At 36.0% G+C, this 23,051-nt stretch overlaps 2 protein-coding genes across 2 annotated transcripts; both read left to right on the top strand.

The window, feature by feature from the left end:
• Positions 1-490: 490 nt before the first annotated feature.
• LOC136240051 (uncharacterized) lies at positions 491-5,887 on the top strand. The gene is made up of 7 exons (XM_066030875.1): positions 491-713; positions 2,447-2,804; positions 2,856-3,135; positions 3,339-3,788; positions 4,412-4,787; positions 5,006-5,078; positions 5,404-5,887. The coding sequence occupies exons 1-7, from the start codon at positions 639-641 to the stop codon at positions 5,688-5,690; spliced, it is 1,899 nt and encodes a 632-aa protein (XP_065886947.1). The 5' UTR covers positions 491-638; the 3' UTR covers positions 5,691-5,887.
• A 7,054-nt stretch (positions 5,888-12,941) lies between these two features.
• LOC136240038 (uncharacterized) lies at positions 12,942-22,835 on the top strand. Its single transcript, XM_066030846.1, has 7 exons — positions 12,942-13,180; positions 17,062-17,419; positions 17,477-17,756; positions 17,808-18,515; positions 18,771-19,155; positions 21,134-21,206; positions 22,449-22,835. Exons 1-7 carry the CDS (start codon positions 13,088-13,090, stop codon positions 22,709-22,711), a joined length of 2,160 nt encoding a protein of 719 aa, XP_065886918.1. The 5' UTR covers positions 12,942-13,087; the 3' UTR covers positions 22,712-22,835.
• The last annotated feature ends 216 nt before the right edge of the window (positions 22,836-23,051 follow it).

Below are 23,051 nucleotides of genomic sequence, written 5' to 3'. Positions count from 1 at the left end.
CTTGTCACTTCTTAGCCAATCAACCACTATGTTAGCCCCCCCCCCCCCTTCTGAAATCCTAGATCCGCCCCTGAGATTAGCTGTGCTTATGCTGCACTGAAAGTCTGCAAGCAACCTGTGGTAGCAGCCTCATTAAAGAAAATAATTACACTGATTAATTCTTTAATTAACTACTGAAATTAGGGATATAGAAGCAATGTTACAACAACTATATAGCGGGGTGCAAAGGAAATGATACATAAGTACTGTACATGGGTTGGAGCGTTCTGTAAAATTATTCCAAAGGTGTTAGTAAATCACTGACTTGATTGTCTTCAGGTGTATTGTGTATAAATTTGTGTGGTGCTTGAATAATTTCATTGTGTGACCTCTTGTTGTGGTGGGTGCTTGTGGCAAAATACACTCACTTTGCTTCTCCTATAACAAAAAATACCGGAAATTGTCTCCCCTAAAGCCATTTCATGAAGGCTCACGTGATTAATGGTGCAACGGAAAGTGCCAGTAAGTTATAAAAGTCGCTATCGTTTATCACTGGCCAGGGGTAGTCGGCATTATAGTCCACAACTCACCACCGTATAAGCGTGTAGATTTCCGACAGAAAGTAGCTACCCGTGCTAGTGCTGGTAGCTAATGAAGTCATGGCTAAAATGATGGCGGCGAGGAAGAATGGACAAGTGATACAGTGTGGAACAGTTACTGTGTTCTTGAAGAAAGTTAGTTGACTGTAATTTTCATATGTAGCTAAGCTAGCTACTGTAGTCACACGTGCCATGCCGGCGATGCGAATCTTAATTCATCTATATATGTAGCTGAATACTTGCTATACAGTATACTTGTCAGAAAACAGCACATAGCTACAGCTACAGTAATTTGGCTAATCTATTGCTGCCCACATTTTTTCTTTTACAGTTTTAGCTGACATTGTTCTCAATTTTGTCAATAGCTAGCTACCTTTTCAGCTTGTGTGTTAATAGTGTGGTTCTTTTTTCTCTGGCCAACTAGTTATGCAAGAGAACCTTTTCAGGATGCTCCCATGCATGCAGCCCTCAGCCAACTTTTGTTACAAGTATTATGTGTTTGACTTTGTGTAATACATAATAATTCTGCTGTAAAAACCTAATGACTATAATTTTGCACATGACCGTTAATCACAACAGAAAGGACCATGCATGCATGCATGAACTGTTTGCAACCGTTATAATATTATATGTAGTATACTTAATATATCAAGAGTTCATAATATATTATATTGAGGAGAGTATCCTACTCTCATATATCCTATAGAAGGGCGTATTGTGAAGTTATGACAAAAAAACAAGATGTTATGGTTTGTGCTGTATGAGCAGCGATAAAAGTGCAAGAATTGTTAGCACCATTTCACACTCGTGATGCTCAGGATAGCCGTATTCGCAAATGGCCTTGCAAGAAACGCCTACGAAGTGATCGTATCACATGAAGGAATGATTGTAGTTCGGTGAGAAATGCTTAGAACTGGAGTTAATTTGGTTGCTAGCGACATTGTTAGGTACACATAACTTCACGATACGCCCTTCTACAGGGGCATATGAGAGTAGGATACTCTCCTCAACTCTTGCTTATATCAAATGGCAATTGAAATACATATGTAATAGTATATACATATGTAATAGTATATACATAGTATATACATGAAACCATCTTTATCTACCACTGAGTTATGATAATAGTATAGTCCACACTTCACACACATATTTAACGGAATATTTGAGATTGACATTTTTGTGAATTGTTAGCCTACACTATAGACATGAGCTTATTAAACTAATGAAGTACATAAAGAAGTTGAAGCTATACAGCATGTACGTACATGCAGCTACAAAATACAGAAACTCTTCAATGGTGAATCCCCTTATGTGACAAGGTGTTTTCCCTTCATTGTTGCAGGACATGCAACAAATGCATTGCTATAGCTACTTGCATAAGTCCCACATAATGATATATGACACTTGTGTTGTTAGGATGTAACTAGCAATATGGCTTTTGTGCTAAATCTTTCAGTGTTAGGCAAGTTACTTGGTCAATGTAATACACATTGTGTATGTATACATACAATAACCCTGCTTTGGTTGTAACTCAAGATTCAAACTATACTGACCTCTCATATCCAGTGCTATGCTCTTTACTTATAAGCTACAGTTACCTATGAAATGTAACACAGTTGATGTGTGCTGTTGGTATAGGGACCCGCCAATTGTGCTTTTTATTTTGCCTATTATGCTAGTTGTTGACTTATTTTGACATACAAGTATAGCGCTGAATATGAGAGGTCAGTATAGTGGATTACAACCAAAGCATCGTTGAGTTTTGTATGTATAGCTTAATATGCTGTGAAGCAAACAAAAATAATACATTGTTAGTTTAAGTTTTATACATAAATAGTATAATACTGTATATTTAAAACATACAGACCAGTAAACAAAGATACTTAAAGATTACCTGTGGAATAAGCAAAGAGCAGCCAGCTAGACTAGAGCTATTCACAGATGTTAAATCTGCAGCCAAAGGAAAGTCTAAAGCACAAGAAATTCTATTCCATGCTATTGATGACATGAGTATACATGAGGATAGATCAGTTAGTTTGAAGACATCTAATGGTACTGAACTCTGGTTTTGTGCAGAATCACATAATGAACAAGAAAAATGGATCCAGTTCTGTACAATGTTGCATGATCTCCCATATTATTTTATCCCTCAAACTCCAAACTATAACCTAATTCCAAGGAACTTTGTCACCAGATACGATGACCCAACAGAGTTTAATGCTGGTATGTACATAGACATGTACCTATAGCTCGTGTTTCATTTATTCACTTTAGAGTATATATGGGTTGTCAATATCATTCATAAGGGAGCAGGATTATGTCTAAATGAAGGATTGTATATCGCAGCTATCTATGGCTCTACCTTCAGGCTATATGATTGCTCATATCATGATCAAAGTTCAGCTGTTTATAGTTGGAACTCAGTCATGATCAAATGGTTTGGTCATGTTGAGTCTCTTGTTTTTATTGAAACTACAGGGGAATATTCTGAGGGATCAAGTTTGTTATGGATGGATTGTAAACAGTCTTCAGACATCTGTGAATGCCTTTTCAAGTTAGTTCAGTTCTTAATGCATTGTGTTCCTCAAGAAAAGAGTTAGATAATTATATACTTTTCATGTATGCTCTTGTGAGAGTTCATTTAGTTTGTCAACATGATAAGCCATGCAAACAGAACTACTTTTTGGCTTCATTGTAATTATATCAAGCCATGTATATACATTGTACATACGTAACAGGATACCAATCTCTGTGCAGGTTGTGTAACCCACAACGTAACCGTCATTTCAGTGATTCAGGTTTGGAAGATTCTGCAGAAATCGAACATGACACAGGTGCTACTGGTCAATCACATCATGAAATTCATCCACCATTCCGGAAGCAAAGAGTCAGAAGCTCTAGCACTAGCAGTTCATCTTTACCAGACCCAACTAACCACACTATCAATGTGGTAAAAAGTAAACAGTCTGTGGTATACTGCAATACATTGCCAAATCTTGGCAGACATGAATCTTCAGATTCAGTGGAAGTGTTTTATTCTCATGATACAGATGAACTATTAGAGACATGTGCAAAAGTTACAGCAGACATATCAAAACAAAATTTTCATACAACAGAAACCATGCAACGAAGAAATGATGCAAACTCTATTCCTAAACTGCAAGAAAGCCTGGCCAACAATGTTCAGGTTTCATCAGATATAGATGGGTATGGTGTGTAGAATAGGTAACAGTGTGTATCACATCCTTCGTATATATGTATATCATCGCGTGTTACATAAAAGGGTCTTCCACACACATCCAATTCTATACATTTAAGAGACCATAACTTAGTGTTTAGATAACATATAAACCTGAAATTTTCTCCACCTGTCAAGCTGTGTTGGTACTCACTGCAGACCAAATTTCAAGCACTGCAAAAAAACTTGGATTTACACACCCAATGGCATATTAAGCACATGTGTAAATAGGTCAAATTTGCAACATATGTGTTTGCAGAAATGTGTAGAATAGGTCAAATTTGTGACTACGCAAATCATGACCACGTATGATGGAAATGGTATTTCAACACATTTCCTCCAGTAGCACATACATATTTGCAACTTCACTACACATGTGCACAGTGCACAAATGTATAGCAAAAAAGGTGACTACATATGCTTCACCTGTGATAGGGTAGCACATAAAAGGAAAATTCATATTTTTTGCTGTGAAGTCACTAGCTTTTTCTAATTTAAAGTTATGAATCATCAAGTTAGCAAATTGGATGTGGGTGGAAAACCTTTTTTGCAAACCCACTCATAAATTACATTGTTTTAAAATGCTCTACAGGCTTAATACTGCTATGAATGTGTGGACTACTTTACGCAGTGAAAAGATAGAGACAATGGCATTAGAGCAGTGTTTGTCTGTCATAAAGGCTAAGCTGGATGCTGTAACTCTTCATCCACTGTTATGTGCTAAGCAACTGCTCACTGATCTTAATAGTCTATTTTTACTAAATGAAAGCAGACCAGATGAAGAAAAAGCACATTATTTGGTGAGAATTCTACCTAGAAAACAAGAGGGATGGTTTTGGTCCTTTTTGGACTGCTTGCAATGCTCTACTCGTGGAACTGGACATGATATGGTCTACAAAGCACTTGTTTCAAAGCATAATGAGTTGACCAGTACACATCTACCTGACAATAAAAGTACAACTAAAGAGGTAACTTCTTGTATATTGTGCATAATTATGTACATATTATTTATATAATAATAGTAGCCAACTGTTGTAAGATTTGTGACTTTGTAGTGAGTTACTTAAAACTTTTTCAACTGTATTTCTGTCGTTCACTGACAGTTATGTACAGGATGTATTATACCAATAGATTGTAACAGCAAGATTTCATACATACAAACAATATATTATGTGTTTTACCACAGGACACTCATGATAAAGATTGGTCACACTCAGATGAAGCTACACCAGTCAGTGTCACTATCATGCGACCTCACAGTAAGCATTGTTCCCAAACATAGAATATATTGTGTTACTATTAATAGTATCAGTGCATTTTTTGGATTTGCAATTTCAGCTACTACCAATTGGGAAATTTTCTAATGCCTCATAAGTTCAACCACTAAAGCATAAACTTGTAGGGATGTGAATGCCTAAATGACCATGACAGTTTCAGTATAACTGTAACCTGAATCCTTAAGGTCACAAATTTTAAACCATATAGTCCTTTAATGTGGCTCATAAGATATCGTGAATATAGAACTTCTGCAGTCTTATGCACAATGAAGTTGCTGTACCTCACTAGATGTTACATGATTTATAGGTCATTCACCAATTCCACCCAACATTAAGAATATTACAGAACTGGTGATTCCAAACATGGCCCCTAAATGGTTTGAAATGGGTCTCCAACTTGGCATTGACGAAAATGAACTGGAAACAATAAAACATGATAATAGTGACAGTAAGACAGCTGCTAGGATGATGTTTACAGAATGGCTAAGAAACACTCAAAAAGAAAAATCTTGGGAATCACTTTTAGAAGCTTTACAAAGCCAATCTGTGGGTGAGAGCTGTTTAGCTAGCACTTTGATCAAAAAACTGAAGTAGTTTTAAAATGCATGCGCACAAAATGTATATATGGTATATTTTAATACAGTACAGTTGATTGTATTGATTGCACATATTCTAAATAGTCGTGAATAACTACAAATTATGTATATTTATATAATATTCTTTCTTTCCATATACTTATACTCTGTTGTATGTACAGTATTTTTGTACACATATTTGTTTGCAATATGTAATGTGGGGTTATTTTAATATATTATATAATCAACAAGCAATTGTCTTGTGGTATAGAGTAACTGAGGAATTCCCTTAATAGTTCATGAACTTTGCTATTATATCACCAATGGATTGATTTACATGGCATTATGTAACTACAAAGTGCAGTTATTAAAAGACCCAAGATATTGAATTGGAAATCCTTTGCACACAAAGTTACCCTAGGGAGTCAGCTGTAAATACGTAGTTACCTTACTTGAAAGGTTTTGTGAACCCTTTCATCATTGAACTAGTTGATCACATGAGAATGATATCATTCATTATAGTATTAATGTATGGTTTCCATTGAACAATACCAACCAGAAACCAAGCAGTGTTTATTCTAGGATTTCTCATTTTGGTGGGGAGAATCAGGAATTTGTGGGGGGAGAGGGGGGACCAATTACCTGAAGTGTAAATGCTACACTTATCCAAGTTCACAACCATATAAACAGTTGATGGAGTTGTCTGACTAGCTAGTCAAGGTTGTGTTAAGTCCAAGTTGAAAGTGGAAGCCACCTAATCCAAACAGCAAGCTGTATACAGGAACAATTGTTACAGCCACAATCAAGATGAATTGATGCTTACCTCTATTCTTATTATCCCTCCACAATTTGGTTATAGAATGGTTTATCCAGTGGTGTTGTTGAATCACCTTTTAGCTAAGTAATTAATAATAGTAGTGGAATCATTGTTGTACTACATGCTCAGTATGGAGGTTTCTGTACAATAAAAACATACAAGTGTCACTAAGGTTGATTCTTATGATTGGGTGAAGCCAGATCCTATGGCTGCTAGAGCTTGATGCATGACTGTTATGATGATGACATAGCGATGTAATAACTACAGTAGGACAACCATGTGCACCTCTTGTACACGACACTGCATATGTTGAATAAACAACTTGCATATGAGACATTGTATTGGCCACAATGGTATGATACCACAAGGCCTACATAGTATATTTTATAGAAAACGTTTAAAATTAAGCTATCTGAGATTGAATATTAGGGGATTTTTCATGGCTATAGAGCCATTCTCAAAACTAGGTACCAGCCTGTTACGTTGGCACAATTTGGAGCACAATAGGTGCCTTGAAGCATGAAGCATAACGCTAGCACAAGGAGTAGATTTTTGCCATACTATAATTGTTTTCAGTGGAAAAGATTGGCATGCTTAGCTACTCTATTTATAGCCTTGTGTACTTTCCTATACATTCTCTTCACACACAATGTGAATTAAAATAATGTGGTGTGTAGCCTTATTAGTAATTCTAATGAACCATTGAGCTACATAATTTAAACATTTGACATAATAAGCTGCTAAATGAATTATTTTAAATAGCTATCTTCTCACAAGCCAAAAGTTATTTTTATCCATTTAACTACAAAAATTGCAAAACTGTTATAGTAAACATGAAAGTTGAGGCAAAAAGTTTGATCATAATTGAGAGCATAATGATTAAACTTTTTGAGCACTGCAGCATAGCATAATAGGTCAAATGAAAAGCATAATAGGCTGGTGCTTACTCAAGTAAGGAAATGTTTTTATGAGGCTTTCTGAGATTACATAATTCTGAGGGTATATATATGCTTGCTACATATTTTGAAAGCAAGCCAGCCAAGTCCAGCTTAAAATGTAAACTTTACATTTTCTGAGAGATTGAATTTACAGTAAGTGTGCCATTTAGCTTCATCTAAGAAAGGGTAAACTTATAAGCTCTCAGATATTGAATAGCCATCACTGAAATTTTTGATAGTTGCACCTTATGATGCATGTATATCTATGTATGTTCTGTGTATGTATGTATGCTCTGTATGTGTATATGTATGTATGTTCTTTGTTGGGGACCGCCTAGTACAGGCTAACTAGCCTTTTGTGGAACCCTTCTTTGGAAAATTTGATAATAAAAATAATAAATAAATGTATAGGCACGTCTATCCTAGGAAGTTTCTAAAAACTTAGACCATCTGAGACTGTATCTGAGAGTATTTTGAAATTTGTGTATAATTATACTGGTATACAATTTATAATATAGGAAAATTTACACATTAAACTGTCTGAGATTAAATCTGAGGGCATTTTTAATATTTTTACATGCCATTTTAACTAAGTACACAGTGTAGTTGTCACTCAGGGGAAGTCTGAGATAACAACCCTAGAATAAAGACTGCCAGAAACCATGCAGTCACAGAATATGGTTTGGCAATATAATCAAGCTCAAACATGCCTTCAGTGAAACTCCAGGGGCATAGCCAAGTAGTTTAGACAATTCCCTTTTCAGTGTCAAGAATTAAAAATCACACCATTTACTTAGCCTTAATTGGCACACTAGTGCATAGTCCTGTAAAACTCTTGACACAGCGATTAATGATGTATCATATATCAGTGATGCAACCAAGTGTTGCCTCAATGTGGAGTGTTACATAGTAAAAGATACCAGACACTCAGTAGATGCTTGTAAATTCATGATAGGATCAAGACTACGTCCATTAACAATCATGGTTGTCAGTTGATTAATAACAATTTAGCATAGAGAGTACACCTTTTAACTATAACACGATGGCCACACTCCTTATTGCTTTAGCTGTATTAGGACAGTGAAAATAAGGAACATAGTGACCATGCCTCAGTCTTGGTAGGCGAGACTGACTTGAGATACTCTAATACAGCAATCACCCTAATAGAACAGTCACATGTACATAACTGTATAACAAAAACACTGAACAAACTAGTATATTTTTAATTAGATTAAAAGTGAGGTGTAGGATCCAAGCAATAAAAGTAGTGAAACAAGGGATTTTTACAGGATAGCTCGGTGGGAAAATCCATACTTTGGAATTCAACAAAATAACATGCCAATATAAGGATTTTATCACATAGCTACATACTGTATGCGATAATACCATCATTCATCTCTTGTTTCACTACTTTTATCACTTGTATCCCTACTTTATTTTTAATCAATACTTTAAAAATATTCTAGTGAACCATGGCTATGGCCTATGGGGTATACATTGCACTTAGTGGAAGGTTGCCTACACCTGCAGATATATACTAGTGGACATTATTTTAATCTCTAATTCAGTCTATACCAGTAGATATGTATAATAATACACCCCAAGTCTAAAGTCAGATGAATTTACTGTTGAATGCACAACCAGTAGCTCCCTTTGAAGTGTGTGGTGTGTGGATGGGGTCAATCAATCACAGTAATATATTGATAGCTAAAAACTACTTTTACAACTTAAGAACAGGAGGTGGGGGTAGGCAGATGGGTATCGTTGGTATTAAAATTTACACCTATCATTGAGGTATTTTGTACTCTATAATAGTCTCGTGATTCAAACATCCAAGTAGTTATAGTGAACAGAGGGCTTGTGTGGTAAAGTGTCTGTGGAAGGGGTAGCTAGGCTGACTCACCTTTGTAACCATTACTACACACGCTCTGCTAGGAGATCTAGACTCTGAATGTGGGCATATATTATTATACACTCTCCCTAGAAAATGTTTGAACAATAGATATCTTGAGATTTACCCTGAAAGCAGACATAACCAAAAAACAGATTGAAAAATTGTGCAAAGATTAGATTTGCAACTTTTAGGAAATAGTGAAAGGGAGGATTGAAAAATGAACTATTATCTACTGAGTTTGGAAGCAACTTCTTTTCAATATTGTATTATTGGTTTTCAAATCTTAGTAGTGTGTAATTGTATGTACTGGCCAAGGAACCGCACATAACCAAGCCCCTGAAGAGCTACCTGGGGTTTATGTACAGTATGATCTGAGTCAAATATGCTCAAAATTTTGCCCAAAATGCTTTCTGGAATTTCCCATAAATTTCACCTATTATGCTCTTCAGGTGTTCCCATTATGCTTGCATTATGTTTCTAAGTTAGCAACATTTGTTACAATTATCTTGGAGCACTTTAATCAGTGAATGCTCTATTAGAGTATTTCACTACAAAGTGACTGTTCTATTAGAGAGTGTCTATATAGCTACGTAGGTACAATGCCTCTATTGCAGCTTGCAGTTTCACTGACTGCTCTATTAGGGAGTATTGATCTATTTTTATGGAATTAATTTGAAATATCCACCTAATATGCTAGCAATATGCTGGTGTAGCACTCCAGCCTGTTATGCTTTTTATTATGCTGTCATATTTGATGCTGGCCTAAGTATACCACTATTTATTGACAGTACTATAAGGCACAAAGAATGAACAATAGCAGTTTTTATAGGTATTAATTGACAGAGCAATCATATTTGCTGTTCTAAACTTCAGAAACTGACACCCAAATACAGTGTAGCTGGGGTTATTTAGTCTGACTTCCTTAAAACTAGGGACTGTTCTGATAACAGACCACTGAGACCATGCAGCATTAAAAGGGTAAAGTAATGATTCAAAGAGCTGTTGACCATATCTCTCAGTGACCACCATTAAGTGCACAGGCCAAAAATGCATTCATTGTAAAGCATTATACTGTAGCATTCAACTAATGCATAGGTTATTCTTCACCAAAAGAGATCATCTGATCTAATGATATGACTTTGAATGAGTGAAACCAAAACAATGTTGTGCTACTTGAATCAACATTGTTTGTATTGCGATTGACCACCTACTTTTACAAATTGCACACCTAAGTTGTTGTGTTAATGGTCATGCAAGCCACAGTAAATAATGGAGACTTTTTCTGGCTATTTAAATAAATGATTTTCTCCTGACATCAGTTCATTGTGCATGACATTATTACCAGACCCTGCATAACCAGAAGAGTTTCAAGGATTTCAAGCAAGACACCTGGTACACATGAAAGCAGCATCATAGAATGCTAGATGAATAATGCGCTAAGCCGTCTCTATAAATTATGTGACTGGGTCTGTGAAAATAGGGCATGTAGGCACATAAAATTTGCCTGCTTTTTCAAACTTCAATGACTCATACCTTTTTATTCTGTTATTATAGCTATGGTCATGCAATTTTCAGTGCTAATTAAACATTTAATTGACATTATAACACGAATGCTAATATCCTTTCCCAGTACTGAGATTGACTTGTTATGTATGTGATAAGGTGTAGTTTGTGCCCACATGCGGTGACATGCCCTATTTTTGCAGGCCCCACTTACATATTGGGATCCAAAACTATTACAATATCTTTTTGACTCATTACTATGTAATACAAAGTCATGCTATAAGCTAATAACTGAAGGCACCTTTAGGCTAAGAAAAATGATATTTCTTCCAACTCAACTTGATTTGTGGCTAAAGATAATAAACATTAATATGTATGTAGAAGGTTTTGGCAACCATATCACTAATTAATGAATATAATTCATGACCTCCCACATATTTTGACAATGTGGAATGGAATGATGTGCATACATCATATAAGTTTCTTGGATCAAGAAAGACCCTGCACACACGCGCATGCACACACACACACACTACACACAGACACACACACACACACACACACACACACACACACGCACACACACACACACACAAACAAACAACACTAAATTACATAAATTACAAGAAATGGATTTTTCACACAGCCTCAAAAGCCTCTAAAAGAATAAAGTTCTTTAATTTCAGCTGGCAAATAATTCCACAAATGTGTGCCTTTGTGTAATTTTTGTTTAATTGTGGTGAGGTTGTACTGTACAATGCTTGCAGAAAAATTGATGTGTTCTAATAGAATAGTCACTCTAATAGAACACTTCTATGGTTATGCAAGAATGGAATAGTATTGGGAGTACATGAGATTGATACTCAGTCACCTAATAACTGAATTAGTTAAATAATTTGCCATGTTTAAATCTGTAGCTATACTTTATGCATGTATGTAACCATGTCAGTTGTGTGTTTGTTTGTTCAAGGCACAGCGGAAAAACAGCTTTGGCTGATGCAGTGGTGCTGCTGTCTCCCTGTTAGAATAACTATCAAATACATATATATAAAATAGAACATTCAGCAGAAAGATAAAAGTTGGTTCTGCTTTTGATGTTTCCCCATTAACAGACATATCAGCTATACATAAACAAGAGGATCATGCTTATAGCTACTGATGTGTTGCAGCATTAATAGTTTCTTTCTGTCATGTGCATGCTGACTGATGAGAACCCAAGACTGTTCACTATGTTTTAGGAGCACTTGACCTTAAATAGTGACTCCTGCTCATTGATTCATATCTTAGCTATATACATTGTTCTGTCAGCATGCATTCAGTGTAGGAGTGGTGACAATGAGTGACTCTGTAAAAGCACATGTATGTTTACATAGCTAGACTTATGCTTAATATTTAAACAGGCAGGTGTCGTACAGACCTTCTCCACTTGTGCTGTAAGCTAAACTGATGTCCATTTCAGTGGTTCCATGAGAGGTACTTTGAGATAATAAGTCACTCTAGAGTTCCTCTGGATGCATATAGATTGACAAGGAGAAAACATATATCCTTACTGCCTGGCAGACTCCTGTAAGTGTCAGGTTCAAGGCTGCCCATGGATTTTGGGCTTTCTGCACCTTTTTAATATAATGCCTTCAAACTGGACCTTCACACTTGTGCTGTAAAGTCTTAACAAAAATTACCTTATTTGAAAGCTCACAGAGAGACCATCATTTCATTGATGAAAATTGAGTTAGTCAGTAGGTATATTATCTATGGTTTTACAACAATAATGTGAGATAAGTCCTCGGACACACACTGCCACCCACGGGGCTATGCTCCAAGAGTGGGTGTGGCAAAGAAAAAATAATAATATACGTATAATTAAGTGTAAACATTCAAGAGTCCATTTAGAGCAATTCTTAGCCAAAAATATTCTTCTGGAAGCGGAGATAGATATTGAAGCTGCCAAGTCAAGAATTCTCCTCCAGCTTGGCTTAGATATCATGGTGGTCTCATCAACAACATTAATACAGTTTTGAAGGGATGACAAAGAAGGTGATAGGTAGTGACCTAATACACTTGGTATGTAGCTATAATCACGTGATCATTTGTTACTTCCTCTCTTGTTTGAATACAGAAACGTCAGTATTCGCCAGTAACATTGAGCTGTGGTACACGTAAGGATTGGGAAGATTATAGATTCACTACAGACATCAGCTACTACTACTACTACTACTCACTACCCAGATTACTGGTCGGCGCAACGATGTACCTAGAAGTGCGCCATGCTAAGACATCGACTCTCAGACAATGACAAACAGCACACAGCTGGGCGAATAGTATGTAGTGGAAAAGTATGTTTAAAGAGTGGAGGAAAGGTTAGTTCGCCAGGTTGATTAATATTCATACGGCATATAGCTCAGTACGGCCCACGATCAATACACCGGCTGCATGCATATATTGTGGGTAGCTAGCACTATTCACAATGCTTGATGTCATATGTCTTTTCACGCTTTTGTGACTTTAACTAAAGTGCGAGATTCTGAGCTCAATCCCGAGACTTGTACTACATCGGACTACCACTGCCAGTAGTAGTTTGGCGCCATGCTACGCTGCCAGCTGCTGGAACCCCGAATTTTAGATGCAAGATAATAAAGAATATGGCTGAACCCTCTGGATTTAGTAGACCCTAATTAGCCCTAACATTGGACTGCTAGAATCATGAGAAATGATTCCTTAGGATGCATTAGTCTGGAACCAATTGTGGTATAGTATATGAGCATAATGAGCAGGGGTGACCACAGGCATGAAGCATTGTGAAATTAGTGCAAACCTGTATGTATTGCCTGGCGGTCATGAGCTTGGTAATGAGCCAACGAGGCTGCCGTGTTTCTTATTAATAATATGATGAACCACATTAACTATTGGATACAATCTACAATATTTAAGCATTTAGACAGCTTATAGCTAATGCCAGTTGTCTATGTATATTCCATGCACACTGTGTATACGTAGCCATACACATACAGGTACACCGTACACGTAAATCTGTATATGTACGTACTGTAATTACAGTATTATTGATTCCCTATGGTTTCTCTTTCTATGACAAAATGGCTTTCCATACAAAATGAATTATTGACATACCAGCAGCATGATATCTGTCTGTTTTCTACTTGCCATAAAACATAAGCAATCAACAAATTTAAGCATATGGCTACAAGTGGCTATAGCTAATTATGCGACTGGATCTGCAAAAGCCTGACATAATGGCGCAGGTCTAAATTTTACAATAATATAAGCATTGGATGCAATAGATAAGTGTATTTATTAAAAAATCCGTATTAAATTTAGCACCTTGTGAATAAATGGTCTAATAATAAAAACGCAGATATCATCTTATTTTCCTACTCAAGAGTTCAAATATCTTTGTTTCATTGCAGTAGACCAACAGAAACATAAGTGATGATATCAGTGATGACATCAGTGCTCGATCAATCTTTCCTCACTGGTTTTGTCTTTGTACCACAGAGTTGGGTTGTCAAGCGCATGTGCTTATAATTTTCGGAGAAAAACTTTTATAAAAATAATACTAGCACATAGCTACATCTAATAATTATGGTATGTTTAGCACTATGTTGTAATAGAGTAATTCGTGGTCACTACATCAGCTCCTGTATAAGGATAGTTGACTCCATTTCTGGGTGAAATCCTTCATGATTAGCAAGAATATCGCAATCCAGAAGGCACTGATTTTCTGTATACATAGCAAAGGGAGACCTCAAGTGAGATGTAAGCACTTGAGGAGACATTAATTTTCCAATATTTCCAGTTTTTCTTCCCTTGTGTAGCTTTGTCACATGTAAGCATCGCGTTAATCACAAGAAAAATGTGTATGCACATAACAAAATTAGTAATATGCACTTAATAGACACATGCACTTAACTTAACTCTATGGTATGTATTGATAAAAAGTAATGTGAGAAAAATGTATAATATCCAGTAATGGATTCTCCTCTTCATGCGTGCGAACATGATGGTACAGGTTTCAACTCTGTACAGCATTGTGCTTGTAAGTTACAATCGTTTAGTAAAAGTTTGTAACTATACAAATTGATCTTTCTGTTGTTGGTGGTCTCAATTGAAGAAAAGGGACATATGTAAGATCTAAGTACAGCAGCAACTGCATCCCCAATCCTCATTCTGATAGCTCACCTCATTCTTTTGACCCACAAGTTCAGCTACACAGCTACATATATTATACTGGTAGAATTAAAGTAGCACAAGTACAATAGATTTTTAATACTTAAACAACAGAAATTTATATTTGTTTCAATGCTTTATTGGCAACTTAAGTGCATGTAAACAAGAAGCCCAAGTGCACTGGTAAATGGAGATGGAACATGGAGTGTCTATATAAGCATGTGCCAGTTCAGCATATAACACCTAATATGTTAGCTAATAACACAATGGTTTGATGGGATAGTCAATGATGTAGCATGATGCTATATTAGTCTTGCCAGTCTTGTCTTGTCTTATTAGTTTTTTGCTTTTGTCATGTGGGTGGGCAGTGAGACTATTACTATAAGATACATAAATAGCTATGTATGATTCAATCAATAAATTTAGTACATAAAAGGAAGTGATAGAAATGTATAAAGTGCATGACCTCCTTATACGTAGCTATCCTTTATCCGAATTTACTGGTTCTTTTACTTTGTTGAACAATGCATTTTCATGCTAAAAGCTTACGTACAATTGTTTCTAATATTCAATTGTCAATTCTGATGTCATCATAAATGATACAATGCTGTTGCCTAGCTATGTGTACTTATTGTTGATACTACCACCTTAAAATGGTTGACTTGGTGCATGTACTTTAGCAATTATACTGTATAATTATCATTATTACTGGTATGAAACTTAGTCATATTTCTGGTGGACATCATGATATTGTACATAAAAATAGTAATTGTGACCTTTTATCCATAGAGTTTTATAGGCACAAATATAATAATGACATAAAAGCAAGTACAGTGCATGTGATGTGCCTCACATACATTTATAAGATTCAACAGCATTAAATTTGTTTTGTTATTGTGTTTGACAATTTATCGCCAGCAAAGTAGCTACATATGACACGATATCATTTATGGGAAGCAGTTTAATGTCTTTATCATGATTGTGTATTTATATCGGACGCATGCTGTTTATTTGTTATACTGTATAGCAGGAAGTTTTGTTGGAAGGAAAAGTTGCAAATTTGACGAATCAGCTACATTTGGCAACTTAAATTTGTCAGGCAATTATTCATCATGGTTGATGAAATGTGGACTCATTAACTTTTCAGAGTTATTGTCATACATACAGTAAACCTCATGTAGTTGTACGTATGTGAGACTGTGAGTCACTAGCTACTACAATGTATGATGATTACTTTACTGTACAGCAAATAGACTCATAGCTAGTATTAGTGTCAGCAATACCAATCACCAGTAGTGTATTGTTGTAGATGTAGTATCCATTTCATCCATCAGTGTGATAAGCACAAGATAATGATGCCATTAACCTTTATGGAATAGTGCAAATTACAGGTAGTTATAGTAGTCCTACACACAGTCTGGACTTGTATATATACATATTTAGCAATATCCCACAAATTGTGTGGGTATAGTTTCCCTTATATAACTAGAGCAGGATGTGGGATATGATATAGTCTGCTACTTTTGCGATGTGAAAGAATTTGTGATGTTGCCAAGAGTTATGAGCTCTTGTTATTATTAGTAAACATTACATTACCAACTTTTAGTTATGTACTGTATCATCAATGTGACTTACTTACAGTTCAAAACAGCAGTTGATATAGTTACTGTAGCTACCTATTGTGGGAGTATAGAATTTTGTCACCTGCTGATAAAAGCAGTCTTATTATTATTATTGTCTTTCCAGATATATTCAAGTTTGATAACTCATAACTCTGCTTGAAACTTAATGCTATGCATTAGCTTTAAGCTGGCAACGTAATCTTATTCACAACACAAGTTATGATGTTTCAAGTTGTGCAAGATTAGACCAAAATTATTTATCAGATTTTTGTGTCTAACATGTCTTTTGCCTTGTAAGGTTTGTTTGGATTGCTGGTTAGTACTCTAATAATATGGGAACCATACTTGTGGGTAGCTGATCTCATAGATAAATCTGATGGTATTATGCATAGCTATGCACTTTTGCTGTTTAATATGGATGTGCCTTTACACAGATCAACAAGGAAAGACACTTAAAGGCTACATGTGGAATTAGTGAAACACAGCCAGCTAGGCTGGAGCTGTTTACAGATACCAAATCAACAGCCAAAGGGAAATCAAAACTACAAGAAATTCCTTTTCACACTGTTAGTGATATTTCCATACATGAAGATAGATCAATTAACCTACAGCTAGCTAATGGTAGTGAATTCTCCTTTTATGCAGACATACTTGACGAACTTAAAGAATGGTTTCAGTATTGTAATCTGTTGTCAACTATTCCATATTATTATGTTCCTGAAGAGCCCAACTACAATCTAGTCCCTCTAAACTTTATTGATAGATTCAAGGATCCCACAGAATTTGATGCCGGTAAGTTAATACTGTCTTGCTGTATACATGTTACATTTCCTTATTTCTTCTTATTAGAGCTCATTTGGGTTACGCATATCATCCGTAGAGAGAATGTGTGCGAACTTGATGAAGGATTGTACATTGTAACTATTGGTAGTGACTTGACGTTCAACATATATGACTGCCTTGATAAGAAACATTTACTGAGCTGGAACTCACAGTTAATCACTGGATCTGGATATGTTAGATCTATTGTTTATTTGGAGGCTGAAGGAGAAGAATTGAGAGGTCATAGCATTTTGTGGATGAGTTATCCCACTTCAGAAGCTGCAAGCTTTTGTACACATCTTAATAAGTTAGTTAATGTGGATACATTTAAACGTAAATCACATATGCTTGTTTTCAGTTTAGTACATGAGTCCCAAAGACATGGCTCTCGAAATAATCATGGCTCTTGTGATTCTGGCATAGTGGAGTCTCTTATTCCTCGCACAAACAGTGGCTACAAAGCAGTTTTATTTGGCAAAGATTCATCAAATGTCGTTTTAAACATGTACACTAATCGACCAAACAAAAAGAAATCAAATAACAGCATGTCAAGTACATGTAATCATCCTAGATCAAAGCCCACTGATGTTGTGCATAACAAGCTAAAACACTCTGCAACTGGGACTATATCACGCTCTAGTAGTTGTGAGTGGAGTGATTCTTCAGTAGACTTGCATTTATCCAGCCTTGAAAGTGTGAATAAGAGTAACATTGATTGTGACAGTCAAACAGAAAGTACACAGCTTAAATGTAATGATTCACAAATTGAAAAGCATTCGCCTGTATGCAGTCCTTCAAGTTTATCAGGGGAAAATCTGTCTGAAATGATATCATGTGATAATGAAGCTATAGTTGATGACACTGTTCTACCAAACTTTTCAAAAGCTCTTAGTCCCATTCAAGAAGGAAATTCTCCAAAAAGCCCATTATCAACTGCTAGTGGCACATGTGCATTTGAACCAGGTCCGATAAAAAGTGATGAAGCAACAGAGAAAAGGGCATGCATCAAACTTCCCACTATAAAACTACAAGAGAATGAGAACAGGAATAGCAAAGTTCTGCCAAAGTATGTGTCTATGTAATGCTTTATCATATGAGTGTACATATACCATTGAGGTGGTTTATTATGGTGAGGAACTTACAGTAGTTTGGTAAAATGGTGTATCTACCAAATTAATGTTACCGTTCCCAATATCATCACAACCCTCTGCATGACAACCCACTGACAGTCCACCAATGAAACACTATAATTCCCAACTACGTATAGTAGCAATTTTTGCTTTGTGCGGTATGTACATGTGTATATGTGTTCTTTTTTCAGTGAACCAGATCACTGTTTAAATATCTGGGATGCTTTACGTGATGATGATATACAAAAAAGAACTTTAGAAACTTGTCACCCAATACTAACTAGAAAACTAAATGCTGTAATCCTTGAACAGTTACAGAAGAAACAGCTCTTAACTGGTGATGACTGCCAGTATTTACTAAGCGACAGCAGGACACACGAAGAAATAGCAGAATACTTGGTGAATAATTTACATAGAAAACAAAAGGGATGGTTTCAATCCTTCTTGTGGTGCTTAAAACAATCCACTAGTGGAACTGGACATGATGTGATTTATGAGGCACTTGTTTCGAAGTATGAAGAGTTGAGAAAATGTACAAGTGATAATAAGATTGATGGAAATGATGTCACAAAAAAGGTGATCATTTGTGCATTGTAATACAGAACCCACATAAGCACAGTGCCTTGATATGTTTCTTCACCCCTCCTAATATTATATAAGTGTACACCAAATTTGCTGCTCATACTATCCACCACAATGTATAGTGATTAACTGGCCGGGTATTCCAGTTATCAGCTTTTTTGCAAAAATGAATAACCAATCTCTAAGATGTTCACTCAAAATGTGTGTTTGGATATTTTGTCATGCTTTATTGATATTACACTTCTAGTAGGATTCTGCTATAGGTATATAATCACTTTGTGCCTATAATTGTATACTTTGGACAATCTTGACAAAATGTTAATAGTACGCAGCTTACATGCTTTGTGCAGCATAAAAATTAAAGTGGATAACCAACAGTTATAATCTGCTTGGTAACTAATTATGATATTCTGTACAGTTCTAATGTGTACAAGTATACTTCTAAACATTGTTAATGCATTTTGCTATAAACATTCATTGATATCGGGAGCCCATAAGCATCACAGTAGGATTATATTAGAGCATGCTCTAATACTGTGACTGCTTTATTAGAGTGACTGCTCTATTAGAGTATCTCGATCTTGGTATACTAAAAATTTTGGAGGGGTCAAGAGCCCCCTTTAACCCCCCCACCCACCTTTATCCGCCCCTGCATTCACACACTATCCAAACAATGACTTTTGGCTTATGAGCAACTGTGTCCTGGGCAGTGCTGGTTTTAGTAAATCCGTCTGTCTTGCCATGGTTGTTACTCTAATCACAAATAAGCTAAAGACATTTACAAGGCTAGATTTTTCCTAACAAGCACAGCTGCACCAGTATAAATACATGTATACATATACATACTAGAGTACATGCACATTAGGAAGGTTGACAAGATGTAATCCATATTGCAAATGATTCAGAGTAGCACTACCTAAAAATCCTTCTAAATCTCAAATTCAATAATAACACTACTTTTATCATGCTATATCATGGAAGGTTGTCCAAATTTTTACCCAAAACTGACCTCATTTGCCTTTAATAACAGCTTGACAGCATTGGTTAGGCATAGCCAAGCCCAAAAATGCCTTCAGAGATTTTAAAAGTTTACAATTTAACTGAATTTTCTACTAACTGGCTCATGTCTCCAGTCAAGCATAACTTGACTCTATAGTTAATGCTATGAGGTTTATTTCTTCACTGTTCGATGTCACTTTGGCCAGAGACATGCCTGCAGCATCTACGTAACAGTGCATGCATTATGGAATTACCTTCATCCTCCTTTGTGTCCTGTTTCTTTCTCCACTACCGTGTAGGTTTTGATTTGTAGTAACGCCAGTCAGCTGGCTGTCACAAGAATTGTCCGTAATATTAAACAAGTGCTTCTTGTACTGTTACTATTTTGCAACAAGTAGAAAATACAATGAAGCAGAGTGGCTATTTTACGTGATGATGGTTCATTGACAAGCTTGCGCTTGTGGTGATTTCCGTGGTGAATGGATTTATCACAGAGATGCTTCTTGTACTGTTCTTTGTTTGTAATATAAAAGGCTGAATTAGCAGAATGGCTGCATCACTTTCCAGTCATAGAGAGTAGCAGCATGCACCGAGTTGCAAATTGCTTAATTGATTTTTATGTCTGGCTGGTAGCAAAAGTAAGCAAACAAGTGTAAGAGAAGTTTTATATTTGAGTAGGCCCTGGGATTATAGAAATAAAATACAGGAGCTGCAGATAATACTGGTTGACATTAATCCCTATTTCAAAATACTCTAGGAATTAACTAGTATAGTACAGGCCTCCCTTGTTTCCTGCTTTTATCTCTATGATCCCTGCACTTTAAACTGATTGATGCTATTTCATATAAGTTTGTCTGATTGCTGTTAGTTAACCAGTTCCCTTCCACTGAACTTTTTTGCTGAAGTACCTTAACGCACTACATTGCATTGTACACTCAAATGTTAATATTAATAGGTGTATTACACATTGTAGGTTACTGGTTATAATCAGCAATCACATTCAGAGGGGAGTATAACAGCTATTGTGGATATAGAACAGCAGCCTGGTAAGTGACGTAACATCATCTTAATAACAAAATTTACCATTCCTTTTATTTTCATGTGTTTGCTGTCTTTCATGTGCTACGCATGCATATAGTGCTGAGCGATTGTGATATTCCATAAACAGTACGGTATTGTCAACTTGATATTGTAGCATGGCTAAATTGAATGTTCTGTAGTTGTAGAGTTAGACCCTGATCACTTTCAGTAATGGTAGAATTGCATTGAAAGCCGACTGCAGTATATACATAACCAGAGGAGGTTGGACGCACTTTACGCACCACTAAAACAAATTACACAAAATCCCTTTTGTAGAGGAAGTTAATACATCGCGATCTCACTGAGTCATTTCATGTTTCGTTAATAGAATTCGTACGTGAAGGCTAGTGAAGTAGTGTACACCAAACCACAACTTATTAATTTCACCCGGAATTCAAGCACTGATTACAAAAGAAAGTACATTGCCTTGAAGCTTACACAAAGGACGATCTGAATATCTAATGATCCCCACCGTTTTTCAGTTTTGTATTGCAACTATTGATGATCATGTGAAACACCAAATCAAAGAATGCAATTAAAGTACAGCTCATGTGAACGCGTCCAACCTCCTCTGATACATATCCATTCATATGTACTACAAGTACACATCTTCATAATTATGTACAGGCTAATTTATTTTAAAATTTGTGTTTTAGAATCCACGGTATTTGCAGTAGTCAAATATTGGACAGTATCAAAAACAGATACCACAGTTTGACTAAAATATTGTCATATTGCTCACAGCATCATTCATCTATAATTTGGTAGCACATGGATTTGCGAAAAGGGGTTTCCCCACACATTCAATTTAACAATTTTGACTTCAGATTGGAAATAGCTACTGCCTTGAAATTTGGTCAGTATAATTATAGCGAGTACCAACAGTGCTTAGTGTATGGAGAAATTGTCAGGTTAATTTACTTCTTGAACAATGAGTTATGGTCTTCCGAGTTCATAGAATTGGATATGTTTATGGAAGACCCCTTTTCGCAAATCCGGTCACATTTGGAGAACGCATAGATCAAAACGGTACTTCATAGATAAGCAGTCAATCAATATACTGTAATAGAACAGTCATATTACTGTTGTGGTGCTCAGGCCTCAATTTTATTAATACAATGAGTGCCTAGCATAGAATAGATCTAGCAGTGAATGTACACAACTTTGACTAATGTGAACCAATTTACACTGTATTGCTATACCTTTAGATATTGCCAGCATTACAGAAATGGTCACCCCATTCATGTCTACCAAGTGGTTTGAGATGGGCCTTCAATTAGGTGTTCCCTCGAGTGAGTTGACAAGAATCGAATATGACACTCAGGATTCCAGGATTGCATGCAGACACATGTTTAGAGAATGGCTGGGGAACACACAAGCTGAGAAATCATGGAAGAAACTTTTGAAAGCATTACGTAGTCATTCTGTTGGTGAGAGTGCTCTTGCCAAACATTTAATACCAAATTGGTAAAGCAATCAACAATATTACTTATGTCAGCTGTGTGTTAACATTTGTATAACTGACTATTCTGTGTTTTGTAACTGTTATTGAAGAATGTTTTTGTTATTTTAATGACTGTTCTGCCATTTGCTCAGATGCTCATACTGTACTTTGAATGCTTAACTGATCATGAAGTAGTATGAAAAAGAAAAGCTCCCTAACTATCGTACATACATAATGTGACAACACAAAATTGCTCTAGATTTATATACTAACAGGCAGGCCTGCTAATAGGAGAGCTTGAAGTATATATGTATACTTCAACATTATCATTACCAACAGTGAGTACACCCTATGTGTTGAGCTATAT

This window comes from Dysidea avara, chromosome 1 (genome assembly GCF_963678975.1).
Source record: "Dysidea avara chromosome 1, odDysAvar1.4, whole genome shotgun sequence".
Taxonomy (NCBI): domain Eukaryota; kingdom Metazoa; phylum Porifera; class Demospongiae; order Dictyoceratida; family Dysideidae; genus Dysidea; species Dysidea avara.
Note: the sequence above shows the minus strand (reverse complement) of the source record. Positions and strands in the feature narration are given on the sequence as shown.